General features: G+C 35.0%; 1 protein-coding gene across 1 annotated transcript; it reads left to right on the plus strand.

The window, feature by feature from the left end:
- Positions 7600 to 14410, plus strand: LOC109717013 (cytochrome P450 CYP72A219-like). The gene is made up of 5 exons (XM_020242655.1): positions 7600 to 7925; positions 8655 to 8875; positions 10597 to 10871; positions 12895 to 13279; positions 13843 to 14410. The coding sequence occupies exons 1-5, from the start codon at positions 7646 to 7648 to the stop codon at positions 14266 to 14268; spliced, it is 1587 nt and encodes a 528-aa protein (XP_020098244.1). The 5' UTR covers positions 7600 to 7645; the 3' UTR covers positions 14269 to 14410.

Consider the following 15087-nt stretch of genomic DNA (forward strand, 5'->3'; position numbering starts at 1 on the left):
TTGGATATTTCATCATCAAAAATAATTTACAACCATAGATGTCTCCCTAATTTTGAAAGCACAGAAAGCACATGAAACTTGTTTAGTACACAGGAATAATTTTTTTTATATAAATATACAAACCCAAAAAAAAAAAAGACGGCCCTGTTCAGCAGGTCGGCCCAGCCCGCGCTACTGCGGGGCAGACGGCCTGCAGTGGGCGAGCGGGCCTGGTCTGCCTCCTGCTGCAGGACGGACCGGGCCTGCCAACTGCTGCAGGGCGGGCGGGCGAGCCTGAAAGCGGGGCCCGGCCGGCACTCCCGTAGCAGGCCTGGCCGCGCTTGCCCCACCCGCTGCGGGGCGGGACAAGGCAAAAATAAAAATTAAAAAAAATACAACAGATGTAATCTTTTTCTAATGCACGAAATAGAGAAAAAAAAAAAACTGATGTTAAAAATAGGAATAATTTCATAGATGCCCCTCTAGAAACTATTAATTTCATCAATACCCTTCCAAAATTAATAATATCACAAATACCCTCCAAAATGTGAAAAATTATCATAAATACCCTCCTCTAGTTAAGATTCATTAAAGCCCATTTGAATCGGAGTTAAATTTTTAAAATACCATTTTTACCCTTTATCTCTTTTTAATAGTAGAAATACTAATAGGTATTTCAAAATAATTTTTGTAAATCTAAATTTGAGTATTTAATATATAAATAGTTAATTAAATTATTAATATATATTAATTAATAAAAAATATATAAAAATTGTATTTTAAATATAGTATGTTTTTATCTGATTTTGGTTTTGTTTTTGGTTTTGGGTTTCGGTTCAGATTCGGTTTAAATATAGACCAAAACTATATAACTGAATTTACATACGACGGGATTTTATTTTTTGGTATCTATAACTAAAACTATCCCCTATTCAGCATTGATTAAACTTATCCCATTTTAAATCGAGTTTAGATAAAATTCCGTATCTATATCAATTCACATTCCTAATTAGTAATAGTAATTTTGAAATAAATTATAGATTTTATTTTTTTCCTATTTAAAAATAAATCACATAATTGTTTTGTCGATTGAAATAAAAAGAGAGTTTTGTTCAAAAGCTAAAATATATTATATTTCAGTTTTTTAATACACTTAATGCAGATAAAATTATCGAGAATAATTTTGATTAAAAAAATTTTTAAGTTTTCAAGATTAAAGAAAGATCGGATAATTCCTTAACATTATTTTCATTTAAATTTTATATATATTTATTTATTTGATAAAAAATAAATAGAGCCATTAGATTTGGTAAAATCATCAAAAAAAACTAAAAAATTCTTTTTTTTTTATACACTGAAATTAGGTTTTTTTTATAAATAAAAAGTTAATGGGATATCAACTAAAAAATGAAAGTTGAGGGAGCTGTTTCAAAATGCATATAGTTGAGGGGGTTTCCACACATTTTTAGTTAAAAGATATTTGAGGGTAAATAAGTCATTTTAAAAATTAACCCATCTTTAACCATGTAATAACTATAGTAAAACTAACCTAACTAACAGTAGGGGTATTAATGATAATTTTTTGTGTTTATAGGGGTATTGGTGATAATTTAAACTTTATAGGGGCATCTATGATATTTTAAACTTTGGGAGGGGTATCCATGAAATTGCCCCTTAAAAATAAAACGCAAATCCCACCTTCTCCTACGGATTGAGAGTTTTCTTCTATATTCACACTCCAAAAATACCGCGAACGTAGATTTCAACGTAGATAGAAATCTCTGAAAAAAAAGAAGAAAATCACATGCATTGAGAGTACTCTTTTATATCCACATTTTAAAACTCCGACCTCAAATCTTCAGGAACATTAGTGAAAATCTCATAGAGAAAAAAAAAAACCGAAAGAAAAAAATTGTATTTATAAATTATCGATGCCCTTTATTATCTTCTAAATCATCCCGATTAGGATTAGAGTATCTATTACAATATAATAAATATTAATAATAAAGAGATGAATTTCTTAACTAATAAAAAATATACAGTCTATTCTTATTTTTAACTTATTAGGATAAATATTCATCCACATCTTATGTGGATTGGATTGAATTTGATCTGGCCAATACGGATACAACACATAGCAGCATGTTTGTTGGTCTAAAGTTTTAAGAACTTTCGTTTCTACCACAAATAAAATTTCTTTAAGAAAAACATTCAAAGAAGCAACCAAAATTAACTAAATTATACATTCACTTTAATTTTCTCATTACGATTTTAATTATAAAAAAATTAACCCCTAAACTTTCTCGCGCGTAAAATTTGAATTTCCATGTTATTTAAATAAGCCTCCGTGTGAGGAGCAAAATTAGAATTTGCTTTGTTAAAATAGAAACAGTCATCACTAAATTAAGACTGGGATGAAACTTCAATAATTTAGAAAATTTGAGAATAAAATCTAGATAAGAGTCAAACTTCCACGGATGAAGTTGTTCTAATTAAAATTTTGAGAATAGAACTAAAATTCTCATGAATTTTTTGTTTAAAGGTGATTAATATTTTAAAATAAGAAATGTTTATTTCAGAAATAAAAAAGAACTGCTTATTTCATAAATAGATACAAAATTCAGGTATAAGCTGGAACTAGAGTAATTTTTTATTTGGATGAAAATTAGGTTGTTTTTGAGAAAAAGATAAATAATATTTGGATGGCTAGATTGGAGTAGCGGAAAGTATTAATTAAAATATTTATTAGCTATGAACATTATATAAGATAATTAAAATAATTAATTAATTTAATTAATTATAAAATACAAATTGATTTTTTAATTACTTAGTGAATTATTTAATTAGTTAGATGAGTTATTGAGAAATTAATTTAATTACTTGACCAATATAAATATTGGTTATTAATTGAACACATTAAATAATTAATTCTTAATGAGCTAATTGACTATAAATAATAAATAAACTAATTGATTAATTAACTATTTAAACAATAGATAATAATTCAAATATATTAATTAGATTAATTTATAAGTTAATATAATAATTAAAATTAGATTTTAACTTTAGCTAAACATGTTTCCATTTGGAAGCAAACTTATTCCTAAAAGAAATTTTGGGGAACAGTGAGGATAAAATAGTCTTTTCACGATCTAAAAAGCCACGCGTGATATACAAAGACCATCTCATGTGGTGGTAAAACATGTTGTACTTGACCCAAGGGTGTGGTGGTGGCCTACCAAGGGTTCCAATCAAACCCGTAAACGACCCGGCGTTTTGTTAGATATAATAAGAGAAAACTTCAAAAACATATAGTTAGAAATACATATAGTTTTTATAAATGCAATATAAATAAATGCAATATAGATAGAAATACATATAGGTTTTTTTTGACAGATAGGTAGCACGCTACCCGATTCGTTTATTTCATTTAGAATAAACTTAGCTGGAAATGTGAATTAACTAGGATTCAAAATTGGGTCTCGGGTATCAACCATCAAACCCTTTTGCCACTTGCGCTAGGGACGGTCGGTAGAAATACATATAGTTGAAACTATAGTAGTTGTAACTACATATATTTCATTTGGCTGGATGTAATAGAAAACGCTGCAATTACAAGTAATTTGTTTGGTTATAATTATAAATAATTTTTGAAATAATTTGGTAAGCATATGATACCTCTAAAATTTAGAATAATTTCATATATAAAATATGAACTACGCTGAAGTACTATCAACAGCACCGAGCGCTTAGTGCCATTAGATTTTCCGCCTTTGGATGAAAAAATATACGATTAGGATTATGTGAGCCCTCTAGGGTTGAGTGAGTTATTGATTGAATAGTATAATCTAATGGATAAAAACAATCAAAGAGTCAAATCTAACGGCGGAAAACTTGGTAGCACCAAGCAATTGGTGCTATCGATAGTATCCCAGCCGGACTCTATAAAATATAATAGAATGTAATCTGAGGGCATATTTGATTCATAATTGAAATAAAAAATAAAAAATTAAATTAAATTGTTTCGGAATTAAAAATACAATGATGAATCATCCAAAAATATTTGGTTTATTATTGGAATAAAAATCGAAATGAAAATTTAGAATTTTCGAGAGAGAATTTTAATTAAGAGAAAGAAAAATGATGAACGGAAAGAAGATAGATGTTGGTGAAAGTGGATTTTGAATAATTTACTTTGAAATGGGCCAATTTGGAATTCAAAGCCGGATTGAGCACCAACTATCCCTAGCGCAAATGGTAAAGAGCTTGTGGTTGGTACCCGAAGTCCCAAATTCGAATCCTAGTTGATTTACATTTTCAGCTAAGTTTATTTCTAATTAAAAAGAAATAAACGAAGCGGCTAGCATGCTATCTTTCTCTGAAAAAAAAAGTCGGATTGGGCCATAAATGGATTTAGCCCATTTTCATTCCGGAGTGGAATGGGAACTAGAATCCGATTCTTATAAAACAAACGACAACTATTGAAATTAATTAATTACATTTTAATTTCATAGTGTAAAATAGGTGAACCAAACATATCCTTAATTCGGTTATATTATTTTGGGCAGTAATTAGACTCGAAAGGTTAAGAGGATTAAATTTGACTCGAAAGGTTGAGAGGATGCTAAAGCAATTATAGGATGAGTGATTTTTTAGGAAGCAGAGTGTTTTTTATATCAGAGCAAATCACCAGTTAGAAATGTAAGATAAATTTCAACTGAGGTGAGATGAGATCATACAGTGGGCAAAGTGCGACTCTCCGACTGTCGGCCGTTGTGAATGGGAAGATTATACAGCGAGCAGAGCGCGGCTTCCCGATTGACAGCTATTGTGGGCAGAGCGCGACTGTTCACAAGGTCGGTAAAGACTAGCGAGATGAGTGACACATCGCCTGATATTTATAAGGGGCAATTGCCTATATACCTCTGAAAAGTGCTCAGTTTTCTTATTTACCCCTCTTAGAAAGCTAATATTGAAAATACCCTTCTTATGTTCCAAGTCTTTCTAATATACCCCTGGAGTTAAGTTCCGTTAGTAAGCTGCCGTTATCTCTGTAAAATTACCATTTTGCCCATTCTAAATATACCCTTCTACCGTAACTAACTTTTCTTATATATCCTTTATATAGCGAATACTTTTCTTATTTGCCCTTCAAATATCAATTAATTAATTAAGCACGTCGGGAGCGAGCAGATGAACGGATGAGATCGATCGCAGCTAAACAAACCTTGGTGGTTGGAGACATAGTTAGTTAATTCAGATTTGGCAAAAATTCGGTACGGATAAAATTCGGATAAAATTCGTCTTTTAATTTTTAAATTTGTTGAAAAATACGGCTAAAAATTGGATTAGGCAATTATTCAGATACGTAATTTTTACAGGTATTATGTGTTCACCAATTAAAAATTCGGAATAAAAAATTCGAATATATAATAAATATATAATAATTAATATACTATATATATTATTATTATATTAAATATATATATATTAAATATATATATTTAAAATTATAATAAATATATATTAATAATATATAAGTGTTATATATTTAAAAATATTAATAAACTTAGATTTGTGCAAATCAGAAGACTAATTTATTCCAATTAATCTCAGATAATTAACTATTCCACCCTAATTAACTCTCCTAATTAACTCTTCCACCCTAATTAACTCTCCTAATTAACTCTTCCACCATAATTAACTCTCTCAATTAACTCTCCCAATTAACTCTCCCAATTGACCCTCGTACAGCACCCCTCCTCGTCCCCTTCCTCCGGCACCGACAGCACCCACCTCGACCACCGTCGCCACTCCAAACCTCGAGGGTGGCGACCCATGAGGCAATATTGGTGATCGGAGCTGCTGTTCCCGACAGAGGCAGAGACGAAGAACGGGTTTCTCAGCAACGAAGAAGGCGTCCACGGAGATGGTGTCGAGGTGGAAGGCACGATGATGCTACCGGTGGTGAGGGAGACGATGTCGACCCGCTCACAGCGATGTTGAATGTGACGAGAAGAAGGAGGAGGACGACGACGAGATCTGCACAAATCGCTGCGGCCCTCTTGCTCTTGGCGCCGGCCAAGGCGGCGGCAGAGGAGGAGGAGGACGACGAGAGCAACGACTAGCGGGCCGTTTTTTTGTGAGAATGAGGCGAGGCTTCTTGGGGGCGAAGGTGGAGGCGGAGGAGCCGGCGCCAAGGTTGGCGGTGGTGGTGAGCTGCTGGCGCTCGCGGCGGCGGGCGGCGGGCGGCGGGACCCAAGTTAGGAGAGAGAGGATAAGTTGGGAGAGAAAGAAAGGATAAATTAAGGAAATGGTTTAATAAGGTAGGGGTAAAATAGGTATTTTAATTAGGTTTTAACTCTGGTATACATTTAATCCATGTTTAACCCGAGTTAAACTAATAGGGGATAACTGCGGAGGTATTTTGGAATAACGGTAGAACATATGAGGGGCATTTTAGAAAGAAAAAAAAAAATAGAGGTAGATCGAATATTTCCAGACGCATGAGGGATATATAGGCAATTATCCCTATTTATAAATGTGTTTGAGCGTGACAAAAACTTAAAGGAAGAAAGAATGTGGTACCCTAAGGATTCGAAATAATCATATATATAGGATATAATATTATTAAATATCTCAATCCGGCTATAACATTACGAGCGGTGAGGTTAAGAGGGTTAAATTATTAGAACTAAAATAGTTCTAAAATAGATGACCATCTTGAAAAGCGAGATTATCACACATATTAGTCATCTACATGGACGTGTCCTAGTACTGACTTTCATGGGAGGGATACTTTTAGATTTAAGCCTAGGCCCATGACCTATATCTGCTTGGTGATTTCAGTTTTGGAACTCTGACTCGACGATAGTTTTGCCATGCGACTAATTTAAAAATTAAGTTTGTTGAGAAAAAATGAATGTTTGTAGTGGGTAGCGGATCTGAAACCTGTTATGAATTTGCTTTTTCGTTTTGCCCGCGACAGATTGATTGTACTCTAAACTTTGTAATCTTTTTTTTTGCTCGATAGTGAAGCTCTCTTTATTCGCCTGTGACTTTTTTTTGTAAAGAATCTTATATAAATCTGTGTGTTCTTTTATTTTCTGTTTATGATTTGTCTACTTTGTGTACGGCATGTTCGTTTCTGTTTGTACGTTTGTCATAGCACACTCCGATAACAGTAATCGATGTACTCTAACCCTAAAAAAATAACTAGATTTGGATGAAAATTTAGTTTGAAAAATTAGATCTATTTATACAAATTATTTTGTTCGGAATAAAGTCTGAGTCGGATCCTAATAATAAAAAAAAAATCAGACAAACTTGATCAACAACCCAATTTTCCAATAATACATTAAATAGTAAAACGAGATTATATTATATTATTTTGAGAAGATCAATGCGGCGTTTCTTTGATTATGATATTTTTATTTTGAATGCATGAATTTTGTTCTTACTTTTGTCGATCTCGTCGCTCATTCCTTCGTGTCCAAGACAAGTAATTTAGACTATTCAAACACTTAACACGCTTATACAAAGAATTCTCCGTCCCCATACCTTTTGTCACCTATAAAAAGGGCCCAATTATAACTAATTTGTCACGTATCATACATAACATATCATGTGCATAGAGTGTTGATTAAAAGGAAGCAATCATATAACCATGTTTTGGAGTGTGGTTCTGTTATTAGGGTCTGCAGTGGCTGCAGGTTTTGTGGTGGTGTTCCTGAGATTGTTGAATTGGGCGTGGCTGCGGCCGCGGCGCCTCGATCGCGCCCTGCGGGCTCAGGGCCTCAAGGGCACGACGTATCGGTTCGTCTATGGCGACGGTGCCCGCATGGAGCAGCTCCGCAAAGAGCGCGAGGCGAAGCCCCTCCCGGATCTAACCCACGATATAATCCCGCGCATCGCACCGCTGTTTCAAGAAGCCATGAGGGAATATGGTACATAGTTTTCTTCGGTTTTGCACGGTTTTGCAGATTGTTGTTGTTCGTATTTTGTTGCATGCGTACATATTTTTATAAACTTTTCGATTCATACTGCTTTGAGATTTGTGGGGCTTTATAGGTTTTTTGGATTGTACTGGTTTGAAATTCTTCGGCGGCTTCTTTGTTAAGCTATAAGGAAAAGTTTAATTGGAGTTTTGGACTTAATTTCCCTTGTTAATATATGTTTCATGCACCTCAAATGTAAAGTTTGAATGTATAAATGCCTTAACACACCATTTCATTTTTTAATTGTAGCCGTAACTGCATGGTAATTATAACCGAATGCAAATTCAAATTTGATGTCGGATTTAATAAATTTGGATTCTGCTGAAGCTGTTTAAATTACGCCCAATTGATCGCAGTTTCAACCCTAGCAATAACTTTTACCAAAATACAAGCTTAACTACATCCCAATAACCTTTTAAATATAAAATTCTTATTTTTTCTTTATAGAGCATAATATCATCATCCTATAAATAAATCGATAAAATTATATAAATGTATTTCTCAACCGCATACAGCTACACAAATTATTTATAGTTATATTATTTTCTACTATATACAATCAAATAAGATATATAAAATTATAATTATTGTATTTTCAATTACATTTACAATTACATCTAGCTAAACAGGTAAATAATTTTACTAATAACTGATTTTTTTTTTATGTTTTTAAATAAGGTAAAATGTCATTCGTTTGGCTTGGAACCCATCCAGCTGTGACCATAATGGACCCAGATTTGGTCAAGGAGGTTTTATCAACCAAGTTTGGACACTTCCAGAAACACAAACCTGACTCACTATCAAGGGTTGTGGTCACTGGTCTTTTACTTCATGAAGGTGAGAAATGGGCCAATCACAGGAGAATCATCAACCCAGCTTTCCACACGGAGAAACTAAAGGTAAATATTTTGTGGTACTTTTAAAAGCATCAAGAACTTGATGCACATAAGTTTTCTGCCGGTAGACCTATTCTTTTAATAATTTCCACACGTTAGATCATGATATTCAACGAATCACCTACTCAACCCTATAAGTCCACCATCATCCTAACTGTACATCTCTTAATCTAAGGGCTAAAAATCTACCAGTACCAATGACTTGATATTTTTAGAAGTATAGAAGTTCAATTTAATCTAATCACTTCCTTCAATATCCCAAGCCTAGTTTTGCTTTAGTTTAACGTAAAAATAAATTGTTGGAACTGTTGGCTTAAATGGATCAGCATCCTGCCCTGTGGCGGGAGGCCATGTGGGCCGAGTCATGTTCGAAATGGCGTGAGGCTGGGTTGGGCCGAGTCATGTTAGAAGTGGCGTGAGACCAGGTGGGCCGAATCACAATCGAGACCCGTGGGCGTTGTTTCTGTACGCTTTAAGTGAATTGGTTGCGTATTTCTAACAGCTCGAGCTTTTGGGATTAATGGTTAGCACCAACGATCCGACAGGAACGTGCTCACTTTGATGCTTTAGAAAGTTGGAAATGTTCAAAGTTACATTTTGGACTAAGGATTTGGACCGGTTGGTATAAATATCCCAAATTCTATCAGAACCCGAATTCGAACAGAATGAATTTATCTGACGCTAAACAGAACCCACCGGATTTAGATTTGAGTATAGATTTTATTTGTATCCTTACCCAAATAAATTTTATATTATATAATTATATATACGAATGTTGTTATATTTGAATTTGTATTTTAAAAAACTAAATTTTTATATATAATATATTTTGAAATATGGTAAAAAAAAGGTTTTCGAGATCGAATTTGGGTTTTCGGCTTTTGGTCGCTCAAAATTCATCAAATTCGGATTCGGATTCAAATTTTGGATTTGGCTGTCTGATTCGGTTTCGGGTTTTTAAAAATTTACTACAAATCCCTGCTTTGGACCATTGGACTTGTAGCCTTTTCCAATCTCCTAAAGTATCACAATTTTTGTTAGCGTATATAGGCAATTCTTTTATTTTATTTTTATATTCAAAAGTCAATTTTAATGCATGTGGTCCAAAATTTTTAAATAATTATTTTATAATATTTAATATGGTATCAAAATTTAAGACAATCTATATGTTGGATCTATCAAAAAAATTTTAAACTCCGACATAAACGAGAGTATAAATATTAAAAAAAAATTATTCTCTAACACCTTTTATTTTTTTTGGAAATAAAGGATTGTCTTATAGTATTTAACACACGCTCTTAAGATACACAAATTATTTTGTACACCACATTACACATACTAATATACATTAGCGAATATTACAAATACCAAAACTTCACTTTCATATTTTCTAATATTCAAATATCAATTTCAGAATATGCTATGCAGTTTGTTGAATATAAATATTAAAAATATTATTTTTTTAGTAGTTTAAGCTTTTGACTAACAATATTTATTTCATATTAATTTAACATAGTATGAAAGTAGAAGATTCCGAATTTGAGTTCCGTTATATTACTTGTTTATTTAATTTTTATCGTTTAATTTTAATTCACGCTGTGCACCTATTAAAATGGTCTCCAAACAATTGTTTCATATTAATTTAACACGGTCCCTCATGTCTCGTATTCTCTTTTTATTTTCATTCTTTTTTGTTGACATATATGGGTTATGTATATGTATAGTGCATGTTACCGGCGTTTTCTGAGTGTTGCGACGAATTGATCGAGAGGTGGGAGAAGCTTTTTGTTGCCGGAGGTAGTGGTGACGGTGATGGTGAAGTGTCGCTGCATCGGGAGGTGGACGTGTGGCCAGAATTTCAAACGTTCACCGGCGATGCCATCTCCCGGACGGCGTTCGGGAGCAGCTTCGAGGAAGGGCGGCGCATCTTCCAGCTCCAGAACGAGCTGGGCGAGATCGTCGTCGACGTGGCGCAACGTGTACACCTTCCTGGATACAGGTATGTGAATACATATTGTCCTATTTGAATGCATAAATATCTTATTTCGTATATTTTCTTAATTTGTTTAGATTATGTTTGGATATCAGAATAAGTTATTTAAAGATAACGTATTCGATCCATAAGAAATTCTTTCAGTATGACTGTGGGTAAGGAGTTTGATTTTTATTTTTGTTTTAAATTTTCCTATTTATAATTCGATAGAATAATATATTTTATTTCTGAAATAATTTATATTATTCTGAAAAAAATATACTTGAAATCTAAGTATAGTATTTTATTCTAAACATTTGATTACACTCTTTATCAATTAAATATATAAATTTTTTAAGCAAATTATAGGAATGTATAGAAACAAGATAGAATATACATAAAAAAACAAGGCCTCTTATTCGATATATCTTTTTAATGTACTCAAAAAATATATAGTTTTTTATAGATGAAGAGTGTGATCGAATACTTAGAATAGATATTATATTCAAACTTAAAGTTTATTTTTTGAAATAAAATAAATTATTTTTTAGATAAAATATGTTATTCTATCAAATCAGAGATCCTAAGGTTTTTCAATGAACAAAATCTAAATAACTAAATTCCAATCACATAATAGTGGATTAAAATAATTATGATTAAATGTCTAGAATGAAATATAATATATTTATTGGAATAAGATAAATAATTTTATAGATGAAATATATTATCCTACTAAACTATAAATATTAAGATATTTAGAGTAACAAAACTCAAGCCTCATAAGTATAATTATACTAGAAAATTTTTGGGTTATTTGCATACACGTCCTTCCAAACATAGTAAATTGCGGATATATCCCTGCAAATTGGAAACTCCATAAGTTATCCCTGCAAAAGTCCTAAGTTATGCAGATATGTCCCTACCGTCCAGATCTGCTAGAAAATTTTCATTAACCACGGTTAAAATGCTTAACTATGGTTAAGTGTAGTGTAAATTGACGTATTTACCCTTCTTCCTCTTCCTCCTCTTCCTCTTCCTCTTCCTCGTCGCCGGCGAGGAGATGCGGTGGCGACGGCGGCAATGGTGGCGAACCCTCTTCCTTTTCCTCTTCCATCTTCCTCTTTTTCCTTCTTCTTCCTTCTTCCTTCGTTTTCTTCCCTCTTCTTCGTCACCGGCGAGGGAGAAGAATCTCGTCGAGGTCGGTCTCGGAGGAAAGGCGGGCGAGTTTCTGGACGAGAAGCTCGAGGGCGTTGTTGTCGACGAGGGCGGCGACGAGGGCATGTGCGGGGTCGTCGTGGTCACCGAGGACGTCGGCGTCGGTGAGGTCGGTGGGGAGGGAGACGACGTCGCCGGCGATGTCGACGATGTCGTGGCCGAGAAGGCCGACGAGGGAGGGGACGCCGTTGAGGGCGACGAGCTCCGGGTAGAGCTCCGGTGCTCGGCGTTCTTCCCTCTTCTTCGTCGCCGGCGAACCTGACCCAGCGCCGCCGCCGCCGTCGTCTGCTTCGACGGTCCGAAAAGGAAAAGAAAGAGAAGGGAAAGAGGAAAACTTTTGGAGGGATATATTTGTGATTGTAAAATGGTCATTTCACGACTTCGCTGTTAAAAAACAAACAGCTCACTAACAGATGTTAACTGCAGGGACATATCTGCATAACTTGGGACTTTTACAGGAACAACTTATGGAGTTTCGATTTTGCAGGGATATATCCGCAATTGGCTATGTTTGCAGGGAGCTGTATGCATTTGACCCAAAATTTTTAGACAAATACTCCTGGGTAACTTATTCTGATGTCTAAACAAAGCCTTAACTGCCGCTTGGTTAGATGCATTTATACATGCAGACTCATCTAAAATCACTAGCATGCATTCTTTATCGTTCCTGTACGGATTGAGTAGTATTAATCATTTTAAATTGATGAAACATGAATCGATGTAGTTTATTATAAAATTTTGAAGTTTAGAGGGTAAATATAATAGTTTAAACCATATATAATTTCCTCTTTAGATCAATTTAAAGCTAAAAAACGTTACTCTTTCATTGACACAGGTACCTGCCCACAAAAACGAATAAGCGGATGGACAAAATACTTGCAGAGATTGATGTGCTGATGAGGGGAATGATTGAGCAAAGAGAGGAGGCCATCAGAAAAGGAGGGTCCAGGAACACTGACTTGTTGGCCTTACTACTGGAGTCGAATTTGAAGGAGAGTGCAGAGCAGGGAGGATCCGAAACCGCGATGACGACGGAGGACGTGATCGGGGAATGCCGGCTGTTCTACTTCGCCGGGCACGAGACGACGGCGGTCCTTCTGACGTGGACGCTGGTCGCGCTGAGCATGCACCCGGCTTGGCAGGCGCAGGCTAGGGAGGAGGTGTTACGAGTGTTCGGCAGGAGTAAGCCTGACTACAGCGGCTTAAGTCGGCTCAAGATTGTGAGTATCCAAATTCGCGCATTCCTCTTGAGCACCCACTTGTTGGCTTGAAAGGCCAGCATCCTAGCTACCTCGTGGCTACAAATTAGGTTGGGTCAAGTTATATTCGAAATGACGGGAGATCAAATTAAACCGAATTATAATCCAAACACGTAGATGCAGAGTCTGGACGTTTTAAATCAATTGGTTCCATCTATCTAACATCTCGATTATTTGAAACTAATAGTTCACACAAATAATCCTATAAGTAGTATCAAAGTCAGAGGTCACGAATTCGATTTTCGCATACTGCAATTAAATTTGTACAAATATTCAGAGAAGATTGTTGGCTTAAAAAGACTAGCATCCCAGCATGCTGCCGCGTGATAGAACCGGTAGGCGTTCTATAACCTTCGTCTAGTATTTTGCAATTTACACTGAGCTATGAGGTGATAAATTTATAAATTGCGGCATAGGACACAGGGTTTCTGAACATTTACACTATGAATCGTTTGGCGAAACTTGATACTGAAACTTGAAATAACAAGTTAGAATGCTGACACAGAAACAACATTCTACTGCAGGTGACAATGGTTATATACGAAGTCCTTCGCCTCTATCCTCCTGCGACTATGATCGCGCGGGAAACATACAAGGAGATGAAGCTAGGAGATGTCACCTACCCGCCGGGCGTAGAACTCATTCTGCCCATAGTGTTCATCCACCACGATCCCGAATTCTGGGGCCCCGACGCTGGGGAATTCAACCCCGAGAGGTTCGCTGAGGGAATATCCAAAGCGTCGAGGGTTCCGGGCGCCTTCATCCCCTTCAGCGGCGGACCGCGGGTGTGCATTGGCCAAAACTTCGCCATGCTCGAAGCGAAGCTGTGCCTCGCGAGGATTCTGCAGCATTTCTCGTTCGAGCTTTCGCCTTCATATGCTCATGCTCCTTACAATGTCCTAACCCTCCACCCCCAGTATGGTGCTCCAATCATCATGCAGAGGCTATAGAATGATCTTTTAAATGTTATGCGTAAGAGGATGTTTGAGGAGTATTATGTTCCCATGCAGTTATTATATTTATTGTATGTACTCTCATGTAATAGAATAAATTGGTTTCTGATTAGTAATGAAATAAAAGAAGTATCTAAATTGAGATGAGGCGATGGTTTTAGTTTTCATCTGGAACCACAAATTTGAGCCTAAATTAAGAGAAGTTGAGATAATTAAATGCAGTAGTGTATCTAAACTATGGATAAAAAATCACACTTTAAAAGCTTATAAAAGATATTTGGGGACTCAAGAGAGAAAAACAAAACACACACACACAAAGAGAAAAGATGATGTTTCAAATTGATAGTGATCGTCTCTTAAGACTTTCTCTAAGCAACTCAATAATGAGAACACTCAAAAGAAACAAACAAAACTATTTCCAAAAAAATAAATAAATAAATAAATAAAAATCCAAGAAAACAGCGCAAAAACAAAATGATACACGATTATTGAAACCTGCTAAGAATAGTAGTAACAAGCAACTATATGAAGAAAAATATAGGCAACATAAAAAGAGTGCGCGATTCTTATAGTTGAACTACTCATACTGTAATTCCTGCAATCTCATTAACATAATTCACCGAAAACAAGAAGATCAAACCGGAAAGTTTCACACAAGAAGTTATTTATAATGCCTGGGTGATGTATCTTTCGAATTTGGAAATAGGTAGTGGAGAGTACATTTACAGGCTACATCCAGTTTTTCTGTAAATGTAACTGTAACAGTAAATGTTGAACGCCAAATAAACTCTGACAGACCTACGTATATCTTCCCCC

This window comes from Ananas comosus, linkage group 11, assembly GCF_001540865.1.
Source record: "Ananas comosus cultivar F153 linkage group 11, ASM154086v1, whole genome shotgun sequence".
In the NCBI taxonomy this organism is placed as follows: Eukaryota; Viridiplantae; Streptophyta; class Magnoliopsida; order Poales; family Bromeliaceae; genus Ananas; species Ananas comosus.

Bases quoted from the DNA above. Each gene is read 5' to 3' on its own strand.
- LOC109717013 (XM_020242655.1), top strand. From the start codon at position 7,646: ATGTTTTGGAGTGTGGTTCTGTTATTAGGGTCTGCAGTGGCTGCAGGT. The intron at 8,876-10,596 runs GTAAATATTTTG...GTATATGTATAG, and splicing joins TCCACACGGAGAAACTAAAG to TGCATGTTACCGGCGTTTTC. The intron at 13,280-13,842 runs GTGAGTATCCAA...ATTCTACTGCAG, and splicing joins GCTTAAGTCGGCTCAAGATT to GTGACAATGGTTATATACGA.